This window comes from Lissotriton helveticus, chromosome 1_1 (assembly GCF_964261635.1).
Source record: "Lissotriton helveticus chromosome 1_1, aLisHel1.1, whole genome shotgun sequence".
Taxonomy (NCBI): Eukaryota; Metazoa; Chordata; class Amphibia; order Caudata; family Salamandridae; genus Lissotriton; species Lissotriton helveticus.
The window spans coordinates 1290126157-1290148916 of record NC_136057.1 but is presented as its reverse complement, the minus strand read 5'-3'; the positions used below and the strand labels follow the sequence as shown (position 1 = coordinate 1290148916).

The 22760-nt window shown below is 46.1% G+C and overlaps 1 protein-coding gene across 1 annotated transcript in view; it reads right to left on the bottom strand.

The window, feature by feature from the left end:
- LOC144822912 (hyaluronidase-5-like) overlaps window positions 1-22760 on the bottom strand; it is a 329502-nt gene that overhangs the window by 66528 nt on the left and 240214 nt on the right. The window contains exon 3 of the mRNA XM_078680942.1: window positions 10154-10243. Within this exon, the coding sequence (XP_078537068.1) occupies window positions 10154-10243 (90 nt within the window). The remainder of the gene's footprint in view (window positions 1-10153; window positions 10244-22760) is intronic.

Sequence of the window (22760 nt, the reverse complement as noted above, 5' to 3'; positions counted from 1 at the left end):
CTCGACGTGCATACGACGTCTGATAAGAGTCATGGATGTCGAAGGGGAGGGCCCCGCGGGGGCAGCCGTGCTATCGGTGGACATTGAAAAGGCCTTCGACAGTGTGGAATGGCCTTATTTGTTCTGCGCCCTCCTCCGGTTCGGGTTGGGAGATGGCTTTGTCCGTTGGACGAGGTTGCTCTATGAGTCGGCCACTACTAGGGTCCGAACGGGCCGCTCTATATCAGCGGCATGCGTGGTCGGTCGAGGCACCAGACAGGGTTGCTCCTTGTCTCCGCTCCTTTTTGCTTTGGCAATTGAGCCGCTGGCGGCACGGGCCCGACGGGGTCGGTCCTTTGACGGGGTACTGTCCCGAGGCGACATGCATTATATCTCCTTGTATGCCGACGACCTTTTGTTGTTCCTGGCGGATGTAGATACGTCCGTGACGGGGGCACGTGCCTTGCTTCGGGAATTCGGGGACCTTTCGGGCCTTCGGGTTAATTGGTCTAAGACCTGCCTCTTCCCCTTAACTACCAGCTGCGCTCAACCGGCGGTGCTGGACGGTCTGCGCTGGGAACCGGATTGTCTGCAGTACCTCGGAGTCCATATATATTACACCCATTCGCTCCTGTACGAGGGGAATGTGGGAAGGGCCATGAGGGGCATTAGAGGTAGCATGAGGTTTTGGCGCGTCCTCCCGTTGTCTGTAGCAGGGCGGATAGCTTTGTTGAAAATGGTGGTCCTACCGCGATTACTTTATTTTTTCCGCACGCTACCGGTGTGGATCCCATCCTCTTTCTTCCGAACCCTGCAGTCCGTGGTGATCGGCTTTATCTGGGGTACTGGCAGGCGCCGCGTAGCCCTGAATACTTTGCTTAGGTCCCGGGAGGAGGGCGGTCTGGCCGTGCCAGACTTTGAATGGTATTACTTGGCCGCTCAACTTCAGTGGCTCACGCAAGCAGTGGCGCGGGAATTCAGAGGACCGGACGGCCCGCAGGGTCGGCTCGTACAGCGCCATGTTCTGTCCTTTATTGTGCTCCAACAGGAGCTTAGGCTGGAGCAGCTGACTCTTGAAGAGCGTACCCTTCGCAAGTGTTGGTTGTGTAGCCACAGACGGGTGGGGTGTCGTGCACCGTACGCACCGGAGATACCCCTGGGTATGTGTACTGCCATCCCGCATGGCGGGGATTGGGCGGCGCTTGCCGGCTGGGAGGAACTCGGGGTTCACATGCTAGGGGACTTATATCGGGACGGTGCTTTGATGCCGTTCGGTGCCCTACGGGAGGCCTTCGGGCTGCCGAGGGGTGACTTCCTGTTACATGTGGCTTTGGTTACCGGGATTCAGAGGCGCTGGAGGATGGGGCTGGTGGAACCACCCACGTCACTGGGCTGCCAGTATGTAGTGATGGCGGCTGGCACCTATAAGGCCATCACATGCCTGTACAGGAGGCTGGCACTAGCTGAACCCCCTCCCCTTGATGGGCTGCGGGAGCGCTGGGAGGCTGACCTTGGTCGGCAGATACCGGAGACGACCTGGCCCCAGCTTGTACGCAGGGCCTGGAAGGGCACCCGTAATGTTCGGTTCCAACTGGTCCAGTATTATACGCTCCATAGGGCGTACTGGACACCTGCCAGGATCCACCGAATCTTTGGAGGTGCGCAATCGCTCTGTCCGCGCTGTGCCGCGGAGGATGCGGACTTTGAGCATATGTTCTGGTCGTGCACAGGGCTTGGCATGTACTGGATGGATGTTTTCGCTTGCCTGAACGCGGCCCGGGTCGGCAGATTGATGCAGACGCGGGAGCATGCCTGCTACTCTGGTTTCCCCATACTCCTGCCACTAAGATCACTAGTAAATTTTATGATTTGGGGTTCATAATGGCCAAAAGGGAACTTACCCTACACTGGAAATCTAGAGGGGGACCTAACTTCCTGAGGTGGCGGAGGTGCTTCCTGCAATGGGCCTCGTCTGAAGGTTCTCTCCGATTGCAATTAGCTAGGCGCGCAGCAAATGATAAAGCGCTAGAGACTGCTAGGGCTTGGAGCGCACTTGTGACAGATTTGCAATCGCTTCTGGAGGCTGATGATGGTGGGGAGACTGGCGAGCCGGCGACTGGGGAGGGGGATACGGGGCAGGGAGAGGTGGAGGCTGCAGGGGTGGAGGAAGGGAGTTAAACTGAGAGCCCGGAGACGGGGAGGCGGCGGACTGTGTGGGACACCGGGCTCTGGGGATGGAATGGAGGACTTGGGCAATGCTGGACTATACCTGGACTTCTGTGTGGGTGGTGGACCAAGGGGAGTGATACCTGCTGCTGGAATGATAGATCAGACAAGCCGTAACAAGGGCGCTGAGGCACACTGACAAGGGGAGGGTGGGGGTAGAGAGGGAGGTGGGAAGTCATGATTAGGATCTGTTGATGGGGATTGTGCGGAAGGGACAGGGGGAAACGGAATATGAGCGAGTTGATATGAGAACTGGGATTGTGTGTTATGTGCACAAAATTAATTAAAAAAAGTAAAAAAAAAAAAAAAGTGATTATATGTGAGAGTGTGAGAGATTGGAAGAGTTCCTGTATAAATAAGTATGTGCTTCTATAAGTGATTGTTTAAGAGAGTAAGTATGTGTACGTTTCTGTAAAAGTAAGTGTAGTGGTGTGTGTATAGCTGTATATGCAAGTAAATGGATGTTTGATAGTTTATTTGCATGTGTGAGTATGTGTGTGAGTAACTGTATGGATGAGTATCGGTGTGTAACAGTATGTATAGGTGTATAAGTACATATGATGAGTAGGTACATGTATGATTGACTATATAGAACTGTTGGTGAATGAGTGGATGTGTATGTAGATTTTGGAATTACTGAATAGGTTGTTCTAACTGGTATTGGTATCTCCATTTTTTTTTAAATTTTAATTTCTATTTTTGAAGGTGTGTATCAAAGGTTATATTACGCTGAGAGGATTTCTGCCACTCTTTCACAAGGATGATGTCATCAGTGATGTCATTTGAGATGTCATCAGTGATGTGATGAGTGATGTCACTGACCATGTCATGAGTGATGTAATATGTGACGTCATCAGCAGTGCATTTCGGGCGCGCGAATTATAGTTAGCTGAACTAACTATAACGGGGGAATTTCAATGGTATTGTATGAGTGAAATGTCCAGCTAACTATAACATGTGTGAAACCTATGGTTTTTTTCAGTGAATTTCTAAGGTTTTTTAAATGCTAATTCCTAACTATAACGTGGCTGAAACCTATGGTTTTTTCAGTGAATTTCAAAGGTTTTGTAAATGATAATTTTTAAATGTATTAACTTTATTTTTATACTAGTTTACTACATTGTTTTAAAGTATTTATTTTTATATATATTTTTTTAATTACATTACATATTTTTAATATGAATTGGAAAAAAAATGTTTTTAAAAATATTGAAATTGTAATATTTTTTATTTTATTTAATTTTTTTAAATGTATATGGTGGCCGTCTGCATAGCCTATGTCCTTCTGCTGCAACTGCCCTTTCCAACGCTGTATTGGGTGTTGTGATTGGTGCTGTGGTTACTGAGATTACCCGCCTCAAAGGTTTTGGCTCTCTTTATAATATTAGTATGGATCAACCGATTTCACACTGGCAATGGCCTTTATAAATGGCAGCTCAACATGCCTCACCTACTCAAATGAAGAATTTTGCAAATAATGGGGATCCTTTTTAGGGCTCGCCTGGCGTTGCAGCGCAAAGCGCTGCCGCTAGCGAGCCTTATTGTCGCTGTGTTGCCTCCCCGAGTGGTACAGCCCGGTGCACGAGCAGATACCGGTCTGTGAACGCGCTTCCAAGAAACGTGCGAACGCTGCAGGCGCCGCCACTGGCACAAGCCACAGGGAACGCCAACATGCACGCTCACGGCGTCACGCTCCTGCCCTCCCCGTCTCTTCTAAGGCTGTTCTTCGCTCCAGGCCGACTTGTTAGGTCCTTAACTTCATGCTACTTGCTCCGCCTAGCCGGAGAGTGCCGCTAGCGAGCCTTATTGTTGCTGTGTTGCCTCCCCAAGTGGTACAGACCGGTGCACGAGCAGACACCGGTCTGTGAACGCGCTTCCAAGAAAAGGGCAAAGACTGCAGGTGCCGCCACTGGCACGAGCCGCAGGGAACACCAACGTGCACGCTCAAGGAGTCACGCTCCTGCCCTCCCCCGTCTCTTCCAAGGCTGTTCTTCGCTCCAGGCTGACTTGTTAGGTCCTTAACTTCATGCTACTTGTTCCGCCTAGCCGGAGAGTGCCCTCCCCTGTCTCTTTTCACTGTCTAAGGAGGGGAGCGAAGAACGCTGAAAATTTGCAGTCTATTTTAGAACACATAAACTACTTGCGCGTTCATTGCATTTGTGGGAAGATTAATTTAAAAAGATCCGCCGTTCACAAGTCTTGCCTTATTGCACGATGCACTAATGTAAGTCTCTCATGACCTCCGATCATTCTGATAGGCTCACTTCATCTTCCCTTTCATAGCTGTTATTGTCGGTGCTCAGTAAAATTGGTTAAAGGCTGCAGATGCTATGCTAGGCGGTGCCTGCAGCGCTCATCGTCACATCTCCTTTAAGGCATGGGTCTGCAGCTGTTGGAGGGCAGGGCAGGCTGGGCAGTGAGTGTCAGTAGCGGCACAGGACGCGGGTAGCGAGGAATGCACGCCGGTTTCTGCCTCTTCGGTGGCTTTAGGAATCTGCCCCAGTAATGCGTTCCAGAGCCGAGACTCCTGCATGTGTTGAACGGCCATACAAGGAATGTCCCTCTCACTCCCAACTGATTTGTGATTGTCTCTGGCAAGTGATCTGTGTGGCTGGTCTCACTGGTCCCTCGGACAAGCTGGCTTTCTTTTCTTTTTTTTTTTAAATCTTTTTATTCACAGAATTTTTTAAATTTTTCCCACCCTCTGGAGCACAGAGGGGACATGGAGCAAATAAAGAAAAACCAGTTTTTCCTACACATGTCGATTTTTACACCATACATTTCGTTTAAGATAAGCCAAAACAAAGAAAAGAAAAAAAGAAAAAAAAAAAAAAATTATTTGGGAAGAACCATCATCTTAATACCAAAATGGTACATTACCCCTTATTTGGGTAAGATCACTCTCCTTGTACATACATATTAACATATTGACATCGATTATACTTTCTATATGTGTTCTATGGAGTTATACCTTGTTATACCTCATTTACGATTTACATACACATTTATACAACTTAGATACAAAATTATGTACATATATATTTCCTGTACAAATCAACCTTCTTCCTTCCATTTCGTTATTGTTTCCCATATTTCCAGACCTAATTTCCTCAATCTTTTCCCACTTCTGGAGTAGATCGCTTTTTCTAAGTTGTATATGCTCAGCAACCTGGCTAACCATAGTTGAAATGATGGCGCCGCTTGATCTAACCATGCGGTGGTAACACACAGTCTGTACACTGCCATGGCCACGAATATAAAATAGTTCCCTGTCTCAACATCATTGTTTCCATCTACCCCTAGCAAAATAATCGCAGGTGATAGATTAACAGGTAGTTTTAGTGCCCTTTGTAGAAACGTTTCTATTTCTTTAAGTACTGTGACTAAACTGGGACATATTGCAAACATGTGAATGGCATCTGCATCTGCACTCGTACACCTGGGGCAGTTTATACCAGTTGTCGCTCCCCATTGTGCCAGTTTAGCCGGGGTATAATAAAGCCAGTACATAGTCTTGTAATGCTGTGCTTGTAATGACGCAGAGCATAGAATGTTCGTCCCTAGTTCTAATGATATTTTAAAACATTCTTGTTCTATGCCCAGCTTCGTTGACCAGATTTCCCCCCATTTAGCCATGTCATCCGGTCTTTGTTCATTTAGTTCAAGATAAAATCTTTTAATTGTGCAATCTACTCCAGTTTCTATTATCTCTAATATATTATTTTTTTCAAATCCTCTTATTCCCCCTCTTTTGCTTTGTAGGAAACTTCTAACTTGTAGATATTTGAAGAAGTGATTTGTCGATAGATTGAATTTTCTCTGTATTGTTACAAATTGTTCCACCCCTTGTGTCCCCATTACATCCCCTAATTTTATTATCCCTTTCCGATACCATTCCGTAAAAACCGAGTCAGAGAATATATCCCCCGGAAGTAACACATTCTCATATAACCTCATATACCTATTAAATTTCCCCAAACCAAACTTTTTCATAAAAGCCTTCCATATATTATATGCGCCCAGTATAGTCTTAAAGCGTGTTCTCTTGAAATATGCCGTGTCAAAATTTCTCAAAAAAATATTTTTTGTTTCTTCGCCCAGCAAGATGCCATAAATCGCTAATGACCCTAAGTGATCTTCTTCTTCTGCTTCAGCTCCACCTATTAATCCTACCATATACTGCAGGGCAGCGGCCCAATAATACATCTTCAAGCTGGCTTTCTTTTCAATGGTTTATTTGTTTCAGTTTTGAATATTTAAAACTAACATTTTCATTACAAAGTCGGCCATAACCCAAACTATTTGCCAAAAGGGGAAATCACAAGGGATGTGGCAATGGGGCATGCCTGTGCATCTGGGTTGCATCTGCATTTGCTCCCACTTTCTGTGCCCAAAGTAACTCTGGCTGTACAGATACGGCCTGTTTTGTAACATTAATCACTTGGGTGCACATTTTGACCTGACCGATATCATAGGGGCATTCCATTGAAGGCACTAGTTTGCATTTGTACTGAGAACAGTGCATTTTGTTGTAATTGGGTGCACTGTGTGCACTCAGTAAATTGTATGTCATGATAGTTATATGAACCTGATTTTTAGCAGGGCCTCTGAGATTTTCCACATGGGAATTTCCACCAGCTGAAAGATGAATAGGTTTCCTGCTGGCAAAAGGGGTGAAACTTTGAAATAGTTTTGGTAACTGGATGTAGTTACATTCAATGACACCATATCTCCCTTATTCTAAGGGGCCACTCAGTGTTTCACTTATATTCCAAAATCCTGGTACCAGCAATACCTGTGGCACCAGTAATGTTGGATATGGGTATATTGATGTAGTATTCCCAGAACATCTGTAATTAGGGCTTTATGTATTTTAGTAAAATAGTAGTTAAGCCTTTGAACACATTACATAACTATGAGCTTTGATCAGTGGTAGTATTGTAACAAATGAAGTTGTATAAATTATTATCAGAAACCTTTGCGCTGCAGATCAAACCTCTCTGACTAAACACTGCTAGAGGGACTCCAGACTGATCACTTAATTTTATTTTATTTTATTTGTATATTTATACAGCGCACGAATGCCCAGGGCATCTTGGTGCTGGAGTCAGGAGGACAGAGTGAGGTTGGTATGGCATACAAGCTACATCAGATGGCAAAAAGCCAGGTTTTCAGTGCTCTTCTAAAACACATAGGCGATGTGCTGCTCTTTATCGAGATTGGAAGAAGGTTACAGGTCTTAACTGTCCGTAACAGGAAGTTTCTTCCACCCCAAGGACCTGCTTGAATTTAGGTGTTTGTAGAGGTTTTGTATAAGCTGATCTTAAACTTCTAGCCGGTATATACCATTTCAGGTAAGTCCTCAAAAACTGGGGCCCTATGCCGCGAAGAGCTTTACAGGCCAAGCATTGGGATTTAAATTTGATTCTTTTGTTCACTGGAAGCCAGTGGAGGGCTTTTAATCTGTGGGAGACTGGCTTGAACCTAGGGATATCCAGTACTAATCTGGCTGCTGCATTCTGCAATCGCTGAAGTTTTACTACTACTAAACCCCTTTTGTGAATACCACAATTTGTAAAGTTAGGATTTTGTCTCACTTTAGTAGTAGTAAAGTTAGGAGTCCTACCTTTACTAATACTAAATGCTTTCTGTGAATACCAAAAGTAGTAAGTTTAGATTTTCTCTCAGATTAGTTCTGTTAATCAGCCCCTAGGTCTCTAAATAAAAGACAAGGCCAAAATTATGTCTGACTAATTGATATCATGCAAGACTGGGAGTCTTAGGAGTGAGACTTGTTAATACAGAGGGAGAAAATTCACAAAAACTCTATAAGACCCAGATAATTAATTAATTTATTTTTAATTTGTGTTGCAGTTTTATATAGAGCAAACTCGACCCAAAGGTATTGGAGTGCTTTATATGAGCACCAGTCAAGTAAAACAAGGACACATTCAACTCGTGTTAAGCGCGGGGAGATTAAATGATTTGCTCAAAATCACAGGATGTGGAGTTGACCCCAAGGCTCAAACCTTAATTTCCCAGCTCCAAGGTCGGCAGTCTAGCCGTCAGACCACATCCTCTCTCCTCTCTATTTCTGATATATGTATTAAGCCTGGGTGGAGTTCGCTATACAGAACTCCTCAAAGTGCAAATAAAAACTCTGCCTCGCTACACAGAGCTGCACAAGTGGCAGAGTGCATTAGATGAATGCCGTTTGCAGTGATTTTCTGCGCCAGGTGCTTGTCCACTCAGCGCCATCATCCTGAACGGAACCATGCACCGAGCAAGCAGGCGCTGCTTCCTTCCTGCCACTCGAGTAGATTTTTTACTCGAACGGCAGCTTTCTCAACGCAAACTGACGTTTTCCGAACACAAGCGGTCGCAAGCATATGCAACCACTCGCAATGAGAAATCTACCTGACCGAGTTGAGAAATCTCGCTGGGAGGCTGATTTTCGATGCTCGCACTTGCCAACTTGATATTGACGATCGGGAATGAGGAAAAATCTCGCAAGGAGGAGGATTTTCCTCGTTCGCACTCGCCAACTGGACGTTGACGGACGTGAGTGAGGAATACAACTCAGCTCTAGGTACAAACTCTGTGAGAGGAGCAGAGTTCACTGCCCAGACTTAGTATGTCTGTAGTACAATTAGAGTTGCAAGGGGAGGGTGGTCCAATAATTTGTATTTCTTCAATTTTTAATTATACTGTATACACTGTAAACACAATACTAGTCCTGCACTGAAGCCTCATCTTGTTTTTGGCATGAATTATGCTTTTTGTATGCATTTTTATAAAAGGTTTATGTAAATGAAAAAGTACACATTTATACACAAGAGACAACTTTATAGTTTGTGGAATGATAAGTATGGGGAGGATTTCACATAGAAAAGAGCACATTTCCATGTATGATACCTGTTAACAACAAAGAAGCCTGTAATCATGATTTACTGATGATGAGAATTTAGGAATGAAATTATTTATTCTGCCCACGTTTAATATAATGTGATGCCTTTACCGTGCCCATCCTGTCCCTTAAAAATTAATCAATTTTTTCAGGGTTGTGCAACTTCAGATATAGATTCTCTACTTCCATTAAAACCACCCAATAAGCTTCTGAGAGCGTAAAATACTATGTCAAATGTATTGCTTGATGTAGGCCAAGGGAGTATACCGCTTTGTAGTCTTGGAACCAAAGAGCCTTATTCACAAATGTAAACTTAGACCTGAAGTCTAACTTTAGACCTGAAGCCTAAGTTTAGACCTAAAGTCTAACTTTAGACCGGAAGTCTAAGGGCCTGATTCACAAAGGTAAACTAGTTAAAAATTTGGTCTAAGTTAGACTTTTGGTCTAAACTTAGACCAAAAGTCTAACTTTACTATTGGTAAAGTTAGACTTTAGGTCTCAACGTAGAATTCAGGTCTAAACTTAGACTTTGGGTGTAAGTTTACCTTTGTAAATCGCGCCTTCTGACTTCAGATCTAAGTTTACCTTTGTGAATCAGGTCCTACGTTTGTATCTGAAGTCTAACTTTAGAACAGAAGTTTAAGTTTAGACCTGAAGTTTAAGTTACTTCAGTTCTAAAGTTAGACTTCAGGTCTAAAATTAGACTTCAGGTCTAAAAATAGACTTTAAAACTAAACTTAGATATCAGGTTCAAATTTAAGACTTTAAATCTAAACTTAGACTTCAGGTCTAACCTTGAACTTCAGGTCTCAGTATACCTTTGTGAATCTGGCCCAAATAGTCTAAACATAAACTTTGGGAACTGTGTTTGTGACTCTCAGTTTATGAAGTACATGTCTACCTAAGTTCTTCTGACAGCACATTTAATATCTATTAGCCTTCATCTGTGTTATACATACTACACCCAAAGGCAAAACACATAATGATTATAAACTTCCCAATAAATTTTCAGAAGAAAAAATAAGATTAGATGTGACCTACCACACTTTTGCTCAAAGTAAGGTCTCCCCACATGACAATTCCAGAGACTCCTAATGCAGCACTTTCGCCAACAGTATTCACAAGGTCCTCCTAGGAAGGAAATGCACTGACATTTCAAAAAATGTAAATGGCTATGTATCATTAAAGATTCAATATATTCCAGAATCACATTGCCATCTGTTAGATCTACTGTTTTATAATTTAGGAGATATAATGATGTTAATTCATCACACTACCAGATATTTTGGTGCATCATAGTTTACTAGACAGGTTTTGTTTATTTCAGGATTTTACTGTAGCATGTGCTGGTTTAGGTAGTCTAATTAGGGAGCAAGCACCAGACTGTTATTTCTGTTGTTGCCTAGGAGGCAAGGATAAAAACCACTCCCTTCAGTTACACAGCCTTTCTTAACATTTTTATTTATTTATTTATTTTTGCAATTTTATATAGCACGGACATGGCCTGAAGGCGTAAGATCACTTTCTAACAGTAGCATGATACAAGGGTGCAGCTAGTTAGAGTAATAATATTTACATTCAGACATATTACATCAGTAACTACGACCAGGACAAACGAAGTCGTTGGACAGGGATGTACATGGTTCAAGCATTGATTAAGATGGTGGGGACATACAATGAAGGTAGTTCTGCTCTTGGATAGAGTACTTAGATATGGTCGAGTGTGATTAACCCTGTGTCTGTAAAAAAGGAGGAACTTGTGGTCCTTTTTGAAGTTGACTATGCAGGTTGTTAGTCGAATGCAGGGAGGTAAGGAGTTTCAGATTCTTGTAGCACTACCATAGAATGACTGGCTCATGTACCATTCTCACCTGAAGAGGGGGGGGGTTCCAGGAGTAGAGATTGGGCATTTCTGGAACGCCTATTTGCTCCTGAGATAGAAGGGTGAAGAGGAGTGCAGAGATCTCTGGTTAATGCAGGCTGTTTTGAATTGGGCTGGAGTTTCAATGGGAAGCTATTGGAGGGTAGCAGAGCAGGGAAAATGTGGTCACATTTCTTGAGACCCAGTACGAAGCGAGCTGCTGCTTTTAGAGTTGATCTCAGTGGGCCTGGATGAACTCTGGGAACGCCTACGGTAAGGTCCATTCAGTGGTCTAGTCTGGAGAGGATGAGAGACTGCACCACTGTTTTGAGGTCTTGTAACGGGATCAGTTGTCTGATGCCCCATAGCTGATTTGGTGTCATGTTCTTTTGACCATGACTGAGATGTGTTTTTGGAGATTTAGATGATTGTCAAGGGTGGTACCAAGGGACCTAGCACTCTGGAAAATGTCAGGGCAGCCATCCAGTATGAGAAAGTTGGCAATCCATTCCTGAACTGGAGTTTTTGCTCTCATGAGGTAAGATCAAAATATTTTTTTTTAGTTGGGTTAGGGTTTAAGTGCTGGTTAGACATCCAGAACCAAATCTTTAGGAGCATGATTAAAAGGAGGGCAAGGTCTTCAAAGAAGTAATTTTCATGTATATTTGAGTGTCGTCAGCATAGAGGTGGAAAAGAATCCCAGGGTTTCTGAGAATCACACATAAGGGCTCTTGTTACAGGCTAAAGAGGGGTGGGGAGATGTTGGGTTGGTTAGGTAAGAGGAGAACCAATTGAGGACTGTGCCTCCACAGCCCATGCATTGTTCAAGAGTGCGAAGGAGGTCCAAAAGGTTGACAGTGTCAAATGCAGCAGACCGGTCCAGGATGACGAAGAGGCAGGAGTTCCCAGAGTCAAGACTTCTAAGGGAGTTGGTGACTATATCTAAGATTGCAGGTTATGTACTGTGGCCCTGATAGAAACCAGATTGGAGAGAGTCTATGAGGTTCTTTGTTTGAATGTGTGAAGTGATCTGGGAAGAAATGCAATATTCATTCACTTTGGCTAAAAATGGAAGTGTGGAGACTGGGCAGTAGTTGTTCATGCTCTCTGAGTCAAGAGATTGTTTTGTCAAGAGAGGAGGGACTTGAGCCACTTTTAGCCTTTCTGGAAATTGGCCCTGTTGAAGAGAGGAGTTGACCATGTTGGTCCTTAGGGGGAGTTGGTGTGTGGCAGGAGATTTGCTGATAGACCCAGGAATGGTGTCCTGAAGGGGGTTTGAGGGTTTACCTTTGCAGATAGTTCGCTGTAGGGCTTATTCCGAAATGGGGGAGAAAGAAGACCATGACTCGATTGCCTTGCAATTTAGAGTCTCATTTTCTACAGGTTCATTGGTGTGTAACGAGGTATGGATGTCTCTGACATTTCAGTCAAAGAAATCCACGAATTTGCTGCAGTAGGTCCCTGATGGCTCAAGAGCTGAAGTTGTGGAGGGGTTTGTAGCTTGTGCTAGACCCTCAAATGGGTGCTCTGGCCTGTTCTTTGCAGAATTCACAAGTGCTCTGAAGTGAGAGGATTTGGCTCTAAAAATTCAGTCTTTATACTGTATTCGCACTAAGCGAAGCTTATTCATAATCAGGTGATAGGGAGCTAATCTCCATTCTTTGTTGCTATTTCTGATAAGCTTTCTTTCTTCATAGAGTTCTTTTGAGAACCAGGGGTTGGAGGGATTTTGTCTAAATAGTTTACACTATAGTGGTGCAAATTTGTCAATCAGGGATTCTATGCAGTTGTATTTGTCAGTGGCCTCATTAATATTACGGTGGGGTGTAATCGAGATTAAGGAAGGAAAGGGCATGGTGGCCATGGCTTCAATGTCGAGGTTGGATGTGTCCCTGAACCATATTTTCTCTTTCTTGGGTTGCCTGGCAATTTTGGTATAAGAGCCGGAGATGGAAAATGGGGATCTGCATGTGATCAGACCAGTCGACTGAAATGGGGCCATATGAATGTAGATTGGGTGAATTGGAGATTATTAGATCAATGATGGCACCTTTGAGGTATGTGGATTTAAGGCAGTGTTGTCAGAGATCGATGTCTTTGAGAAAGGCTGTAAAGGTGTCCACCAGGCTGTTACATCCAATTCGCCGGTTGATGTTGAAGTCTCCAAGGAAGATCCTGTTGTTTGAGCCTATCAATTGAGAGGTGAAGAGATCCATACATTCCTCAATAAAGGAATTGTTATTATCCGATGAATGGTAAATAACATTCAGTCTGATGTTGGAGGGGGTGGATGTGGGTATTTCCAATGACATACATTCCAAAGACTGAAACTGAGGCATTTGTAGGATCCTGTATCTCAGGGCGTTTCTATGAATTAAGGTGAGACCGTAGACTCATCTATCTTCCCAGTCTCTGTGTAAGATAAGTATTTAGAAGCAAGTAGAAGGTCTTAAGCGGGTTTAGATAAGTTTTTGAGACAAGTGTGGGTGAGGTCAGGATATCAAGGTTATGGTCCAGGATTGAGGTCAATGTCTCTGGACAGTGTTAGACTGCAGATTGACAATTGTGTAGCATGCAGTTCAGGGAATAGCTGTTGACTTTCTGGCTAAACTGTTCGGGGGAAGGTTGGGATTTGTGTCAAGTTAAGAGGGGGTGAACGTACACCAGGATGGTGTGTGTTAGATTGCCTGCAGTCTGAGATAATGGTGAAGATCCGGTCACCCACTGCGGACATAGAGCATGGGGATGGAACTTGAAGCTGCATAACTCTCTAGGAGATAGAATAATTCTGAGCTGTCTATAGGAGATTGTGTCTTTTTTGGTCTGGGTAGACAAATGTCTTATGGTATGTAGAATGGTGTGGGGTGGAGGGACAGAGGGGGTGAAGGAGGGAGCAGCAATGGAGAATAGGGAGATGCTTAGATGGGAAAGAGCCGATGAGAGGATGTCGATTCTTCGAAAGAGGTACGAGAATGAGGAAAGGAGCTTGTTGAGCAGAGGCCAGTTGTGTTCATCAGTTATGATTGGGAGAGATGTGGGTTGTTGGAATCTGATATTAGGATAAGTTATGGCAGTGAACAATGAGGGAGGGGGAGGGGAGGCTTTTGGGACGACTGTGGGGCAGAGCACGAGGGGGTGACCAGAAGGGGAGATACTCATGTGTGGGAGTTTGGAGATGGGTGGTGCGGAGATGGTCTGAGGGAGGTGTGTTCATGGTTTAGTGTTCGCAGTGAGCAATAGGTTGAGGGCAGCATATCGGACTGCAGGAGAGTGTGGGAAGAGAGGATTTGTCTGGGTGGACCATAGGGGGAAGGGAGTGGGTGATGGGTATTAGGTATGACTGGACAGGGCGAGCTCGGAAGATCATTGTAGGGCTTATGGATCGATAAATAAGGTCAACTGTGGCCAGGATTGTGTTGTTGGCTTGAAAGATGATTTCTGTTAATGTAGATGAAATTGCAAGGTTGCCCGTGAAGCTGAAGGGAGAAAAGCATTTCAGTTTTTGACCAAAGGGTTGAGAGAGAAAGGTGGATGGGAGAAAATTACACAGGATCCTGATTCATAGGTCAGTGTTTTGAGTGAAGAGAAAGAGGTTGGTTTTGAGGGGGCCTTTGCGTTGGCAATGATATTGGTCTACAAAGAGGGGTTCTAGGTGGTCTCTCAGGGTCCTATATTTCAGTTTTTCTTTGTGTATTTGGAAAGAATAGGGGGGTATTTGATCTTGAAAGCATTGGTGGCAGATTTGGACAGGCGTGATAGTGGGGAGCTGGGGCCCAAGGTTGTCTCCACCATGTTAGGTGGTGGTACGAGATGGAACATAAAAGGAATGATTTAGAAAAACAATGCTAAGGTTTTGGTGTCCTCACTGGGATCGTACCTTGATAGCACCTCCTGTTGGTCCAAGATGGGACAATTAATCGGTAGGGCAAGTGGAGGGTAGCTGTCTCTCCCAGCCTTCCCAGGAAGGATCCTGCCATGCTCAATTTATATCTATGCTCCCATGTTTTGGCCAAATGACGGCAGAGGAAAGCAGGGAGAGATTGCAGTTGGGTGTTGGGTGCCCCTTTGAAGGATTAGAAGGATTTGGGCTGCCTCAGCAGCAACTGAACCTCTGCTTCTCCAGCTGTGCTCTCCGTTGTAGGGCGTGTGGGCAAAAAGAGGGAAGGCTCTCCTCCAGGCCTCCCCAAGAAGGCTCACGCAACTATTTTCTCCCAAGGACAGTCGAGGCAGGCAGGGAGAGAGTGCCATCGGGGGCTGGGCATCCCCTAGTAGGTTCAGTTAGATTTGGTCTTCTGCTGCGCTAACTGAAGCCCTTGTGTCCCCCAGCTAAACTCCCCATTGTGTTGCTCACCCAGCCCCAGGAGTCATTGGAGCAGTGCCATTTCCCTTACATTAGTCTTGTGGGGATAGTGAAGGGGTAGCATCAAAAGGGCACATCAGCAGTCCAGTTCACTTCCCATAGGGCCCATGATCCGCTGTCAGTGGCAATGAAGGAGACTTCTCGGGAGTCCCATGGTCATCAGATGCAAGGTCCGAGGACGACGCAAGAGAAAAGCTCTATTTACCATCCATTTAGCATGGACTTCTAAGAGAGCAGGGCACACTAAATGCATTGGCATGAAGCCCCTACCATGCAACTGAAGCCAGCTGGGACAGTAATATCTGTTTCTTTTGAGGATGGGACGCTGGAGGCTTTGTGCTCACACTGTATTCATGTCTGCCATCTTGGACCCAGGCAAACCAAGATTTGGTCAGGAGCATTGACACATTATTTGTGTTGTAGACTGCCTGGCCCCTTCATATTTCGGTGGTCACGTAACAATGGTGCCGCTGGAAGACTTGTCCCACACGGTCTAAATCTTCTGAGGTGTTGGGAGTTGAATGCCATTGAGGCCGTGTTTCATTGGCTCCGTCGCATACCTCCACTGCAGAGTCCAGTGCCAAAAACTCAAACAATACTTGGTCCTAACAGCGGTTCAAGTTATCAATATCAAATTTACAAACATTCAATAAAAAATGAATTTGTTAAGAAAAAAAGAAAAAAGAGAGCGGAGAAAAAGAGGGAAAAGGGAATAAAAATCCTGTTTAAGAAATATTAGGAAAGTATACAAATGTTATTCAATATATAATTAAAAAACAATTTAAGATAATGCGCTCAGAAACATACACTGGTACATGAAAAAATTGATATACAATAAAAAATCGGACAAGTGGCAAACAGAAGGAATTACATAGCAAGGGAGGTTCAGGACAAAACTGAAACAACAACAAGCAAGACGATGTGCCCTTCGTTAGTTATGGCCACATATGCGTCAATGGCGTTTCAACCTTTGTATAATTACATGGTCATCATCAGGACAAAGGCTTTGTTTCAACTGAGCATCCAAACAATCTATTCAAAGGGGATACTGCAACCCCAGATGATTTCACAGATTTAGATGGTATACTGCAATCATACCGAACGACCAAAAAAATGAAAGATGCAGAGTTGTGACATACACAACCTGTGTTATGAAATTGCACCACGCCAATAGTTAAAAAAGTTAGAATTTTCAATAAAAAGTTGTGGCGCACATAGCTTATGTTGCAAAAAGCATCTTTCCAATGGCTGCATATATTACTTTAGCAAAATTAGCCAAGGGTTCGGAGAGAAGGTCTTCCGTGTGCTTCAATCAAACGTCAGGACGAAACGTCCCTTACGCGGCATTAAAGTCTGGAAGTCCGAGGATGACGCGAGACAAAAGCTCTATTTACCATCCATTTAGCATGGACATCTAAAAGAGGCCATTTTGAGGCCAGGCGCATAGTGGATGGCCTATATGCCAGATTCAGCACAAGGCACACTAAATGCATTGGAATGAGGCACCTACCATGCAACTGAAGCCAGCTGGGACAGTGATATCTGTTTCTTTTGAGGATGGACTCTGGAGGCTCCTCGGCGTAGCAGCTTTGTGCTCACAATGTATTCGTGTCTGCCATCTTGGGCCCAGGCAAACCGAGATTTGGTCAAGAGCATTGCCACATTAAAGGTGCTGTAGACTCCTGACCCCTTCGAATTTCGGTGATCCCTTAACAATAGTGCCGCTGGAAGACTTGTTCCACACGGCCTAAATCTTCTGAGGTGCTGGTAGTTGAATGCCATTGAGGCCATGTTCCATTAGCTCCATCGCATACCGCCACTGCAGAATCCGGTGCCAGCAACTCAAACAAGGAAGCCCCAGTAAAGGATGGTACAAGTCGAAGAGGGTCCATGCAGATCAAAGCGGGCCGCATCAGATTTATGGGCCGGCCAGCCTAGGGGCAACTCAGTCTCCCGAGGGCACCTGCGGCTGCAAATTCAGCAAGCGCCTTAAAGTGGCTGGCCGGCCGGCCGGCAGTGCCAGACCTCCTGCAGGTCAAGGGAGTCAGAGCCTCGCCAGTCTCTCTAGCGGGTCTTCCAGGCTCGTAGAGTCAGCAATAGGAGGCAGGCAGCAGGTGTCACAACGCTGTTGCCATCTTGAACAAAAAGCCAACATGAACCCCAACCTGAGGGTAGCAGCTAATGGGACAACATTCCAGAACAAACACTCGTTCTTTGACCTTTATAGAGCAGATAAAACACTAGAATTGAAAGACCCTAACATAAAACCCAATATAACTGTTTCCTTATTCTTTGGGAGCTACAGCTAAACCAAAGTGACATGCAGCCGTTCAGTGCATTCTAGGTTGGACGGCTAAGAATGGATTGATAAGGAGACAGGTAGAAAGACTACAAGAGAAAGGAATAGAAGCAAGAGGGTGGTAGGAAAGGGGCATTACTGGAGCACAAACACAAGAGTCATCTCTGATGTTACTTGACTGGATTGTAAACATGCCAGTAGCGATTTTAAATGCATCACAGACTGAGAGGACTAAGAGGTCTGCAAGACAGTCAGGGGCATATTTACTAGGATAGCGATAAATAAACACAAAGCGGGCTTAGCGCTTGTTTATTTATCGCCTCTATCGGTGGAATTTATCGCCCTGGTAACACGTTATCGGGTTATTCTAGTTCGATATTACAGGAAAATGGGCCAACATTGCTGGAAAACCAGCGATATTGCACCTACAACGGATATAGCCTTGGTGATATGACCTTGTGGTCATATCACCATAATCCACCTCCCATGTTAGCTATGCCTTAGTCAGGAATTTAACAGACGTTAAATTACTACGTTAAGGCATACTTAACGGGATTTAAAATATCGCTACCCCTCGTTGATGATATCACGAAGCTGGGGTAGCAATGTTTTCCCATGCTGTTTTGTCAGGCACGCCTCCTTTGCATCAGATGCAAAGCGAGGCATGAACAAAACGGGAGCCGAATCAAGGAAACAGGCGCTAGCGTGTCTTTGCAAAAAATGCAATATAATTATTGCCGCATTTCACCCGAAAACGGACGCTAAAGCGGCGATAATTATATCTTCAGCCCTTGATGATATGCCCCAGTTTCTTCCCTTGATCCTTTCCCTCACAGTGATTTCAATGGACCCTGCCACTTACAGAGTTTCTGGTCTGCTGCATAGAGATTACAAGACTTCATGGTCATCTCATGCTGGAAATCAAGTACTTCATTGATTGTTTGAGCAGTTCATAAATTCTCACCTCCAGGGTGTGATAAATTCAGGTGTATTTAGAAACTAGGATTATGCTCATGCCCTTAGAGAAGGAGGTACATAAGGCACAAACTAAAGGGATGAGGCAAAATATGTTGGTTGTGGCCCGGCTGGGATCAGTTTTAAGAACGAAAGAATGCCCCTCCCTGTGCAATACAGACACCTTCCCACAACCATGAACCTGTTACCCAATTCAATTACGATCCATTTATTTTAATTGATAAATATATCATGAAATGTTAAATTACATCATTGTTGACATGAATCATTACATTTAAAGAACAATATTTTTCAAAGAACTGATGAGTACCACGATCCCCAAGGTTATATGTGAGATCATATGCAATTAATGATGGGGCGCAAGATATACACTTCTTTGTGGGGTTTGATATATGTGGTTTTAACCCTCACTACATGTATTGTATATACTGTATTTGCTGTGCCTGCAGTTATCTGAGTCCCGCACCCCCCCCCTCACTTTTGTAGCATTATTGGCACCTCAGTAAGTTTCAGCTTTTGACATACTCAGGGCTAATTGTCTTACTGTTGGTGGGTTTAAATCATACCCACACAGATCACTAGACACCACCCATACCTGAAGCTACATTATAGCTCCAATCCCCAATATGGGAGCCCTACCACAACCGATCACTTTGAACCTTTTACTGTCACGCACACGCCCAGCGCACCATCCCTCACTCCTTCATCTTGCCATGCGATAGATCTAGGACATCTGGGTGACTTTCATTCAGACAGCACTCCGCTGATCTCTCGCAATAACCCACTCAGGCCAGGCGCGCAATACCCCATTGGACTCAAAGGGCTTCAGCCTCCCCCGTCATGTGTGGCAGCCGGGATGAGGCAGCTTCCCGGGCACACACACAGATGCACCCGAGCACTTCACAGGTCTTTAAAAGACCATTTGAATGTTAATGAGGCTTTGTTGTTGTTTCACCCCTTCTAAGAGCCCCTGCAGCTCCACTCTGCCTATTGCTTAAAGTTTCAGCCCCCATCCGAAATTTTTACTTAGTCCCCCGAAATGTGGCTCTAGTTGCGCCTCTGACTCTGGCTGACTCGCTCTCACTTACTCCGAGCCATCTGCACCACAGCTCACCGTAGGGCAGTCATTCATTCAAGCACATATACCTCCTGGAAGGTCGACCTGACTTCGCCTATTCCTTAGCAGGACACTAGGTGGCACCAGCACATCATTGTAGGGCCTCTTCATACACACCTTAGGCATGTTTTAACACACGGACGTCTCTTCGCCGTACTATTGAATTTGCCCATACCTGTGCTACTTTTGCACCATGTGTATTGTATTCATTTTGTGCCTTCTTAATAATATTTTAGCCTAATTATGCTACTATATAGTTGCGCTTTTGCCACGCTACAATAATAACAGTCTGTCAACCATGTTAGTCACTTCGTTGCTTTACGGTCGCTACATATTACTGATCTCATGAATGACTCGTCATGTCAGCCACGCCAGTATTGCCTTACTGTCAATGAAAATGTAAAAGTCACTTGCCAGCCCTAGACATGCATGTATCTATATATCAATCAATCAATCAGTCATTTGTTAAGCGCACTACATACCCGTAAGGGTCTCAAGGCGCTGGGGGGTAGGTGGGGGTCGCTACTGATCTAACAGCCAGGTCTTTAGTATCCTCCTGAAGGTCAGCAGGTCTTGGGTCTGTCGTAGGCTCAGTGGGAGGGTGTTCCATGTCTTGGCGGCGAGGTGGGAGAAGGATCTCCCGCCGGTGGTTGATCTTCGGATGCCCGGGACGGTGTCGCGTGAGAGGTCGGCGGAGCGGAGCTGGCGGTTGGGGGTGTAGAAGGAGAGCCGCCTGTTGAGGTAGGCTGGGCTGGTCTTGTGGAGTGCCTTGTGTGCGTGGATGAGGAGCTTGAAGGATATCCTCTTGTTGATGGGAATCCAGTGTAGGTTTCTTAGGTGGGGGGTGATGTGGCCATGTTGTGGTACATCAAGGATCAGTCGTGCCGAGGCGTTTTGGATGCGTTGTAGTCAATTGATGAGCTTGGTCGGGGCTCCCGCGTAGAGGGCGTTTCCGTAGTCGAGTCTGCTGCTGACGAGGGCCTGGATGACTGTCTTTCTTGTATCTGGCGGGATCCATCTGTAGATCTTGCGGAGCATGCTGAGGGTATTGAAGCAGGAGGAGGAGACGGTGTTGACTCGCTTGGTCATTGAGAGCGTTGAGTCGAGGATGATTCCCAGGTTGCGTGCATGGTCGGTCGGCGTCGGGGCTGCCCCCAGTGCCGTTGGCCACCAGGAGTCGTCCTAGGCTGATGGGTTGGAGCCAAGGATGAGGACCTCCGTCTTGTCAGAGTTCAGCTTCAGACGGCTGATCTTCATCCAGTCGGCAACGGCCTTCATTTCTTCCTGGAGGTTGGCTTTGGCGGTGATGGGGTCCTTGGTGAGGGAGAGGATCAGTTGAGTGTCATTGGCGTAGGAGATTATATTGAGGTCGTGATGTCGGGCGACGTGTGCGAGCGGGGCCATGTAAATGTTGAACAGTGTCAGGCTGAGGGAGGATCCTTGAGGTACGCCGCAGATGATCTCGGAGGCTTTGGAGCGGAATGGGGGCGGCGGACTCTCTGGGTTCTGCCGGAGAGGAAGGAGGTGATCCATTCCAGAGCCTTCGCTCGGATCCCTGCGGCGTGGAGGCGTGCGCGTAGTGTGCGGTGGCAGACGGTGTCGAAGGCGGCGGAGAGGTCTAGAAGGATGAGTGCTGAAGTCTCCCCGTTGTCTAGCAGGGTCCTGATGTCGTCAGTGGCAGCGATGAGGGCGGTCTCGGTGCAGTGGTTGCTGCGGAACCCTGACTGGGAAGTGTCCAGGATTCTGTTCTCTTCGAGGTATCGGGTTAGCTGTCTGTTAACAGTTTTCTCGATGACCTTGGCCGGGAAGGGGAGTAGAGAGATGGGTCGGACGTTCTTGAGGTCTGCCTTGGGTTTTTTGAGTAGGGCGTCGATCTCGGCGTGTTTCCAGCTCTCTGGGAAGGTCGCAATCTCAAGGGCGAGATTGATGACATTGCGTAGGTGGGGTGCGATGGAGCTGCTTGCTTTGTTGAAGACGTGCTGCCGGAATGGGTCTGACGGAGAGCCGGAGTGGATTGTGCTCATGGTCTTGTTGGTGTCATCAAAGCTCACGCTGGTCCAGGCTAGCAAGGGGATGTGGTTGATGGTGTGCGGAGGGTCTGTTGTGTTGCTGTCTGTTGGGGCTGTCTGAGGGTTGAAGCTGTCGTGGATGTCTGCTATCTTGCGGCGGGAGAAGGTGGCGAGGGAGTCACACAGGGCTTGCGACAGCAGGATTTCGTTGGTGTTGGAGCGTTCCTTCACGATGTTGAAGAGCTCCTTGCTGTCGTGTGCGTTGTTTTCGAGGTGGTCTTTGAAGGAGGTCTTCTTGGCAGCCCTGATGAGGTGGTGGTGGTTGCGGATGGCGTCCTTGTGTGCTGCGTGGCTGTCCGGAGTTTGTTCACTGTGCCATTTCTTCTCTAGTTTCTGGCAGGCTTGCTTGGAATCTAGGAGTTCTGCGGTGAACCAGCTGGCCCTCTTGCTGGTATCTCTGGGGGGGGGTTTCTTCAGTGGGGCGAGGGTGTTGGCGCAGTCCTTGATCCAGCATCTGAGGTTGTGGGCAGCGACATCGGTGTTGGAGGGTTCGGTGGGTGGGCTGAGAGCAAGGTTTGCATGTAGTTGGTCTTCGGTGATTTTGCTCCAGCAGCGGCAGGGGATCTGTTGGGTGCGGTGGTTTGTGGTGGGTTTCTGGAAGGTGAAGTGGATGCAGCGGTGGTCGGTCCAGAGGAGTTCAGTGGTGTGGCTGATGGAGACGTGCAGGTTTGAGGAGAAGACAGGGTCGAGCGTGTGGCCGGTGGAGTGGGCGGGCGTTGTAATGAGTTGTCTCAGTCCGAGGTTGGCGAGGTTATCGATCAGGGTTGTGGAGTTGTTGTCGTTGTTGTTCTCAAGGTGAAAGTTCAGGTCTCAGAGGAGGATGTAGTCGATTTAGGTCAGGGCGTGTGTGCTGATGAAGTCGGCGATGGAGTCGCTGAACTGGGGGTGGGGTCCGGGGGGTCGGTAGACGAGGGTGCCTCTGAGAGTGGAGTTGGGGTCTGTGTGGATCTGGAAATGCATGTGTTCG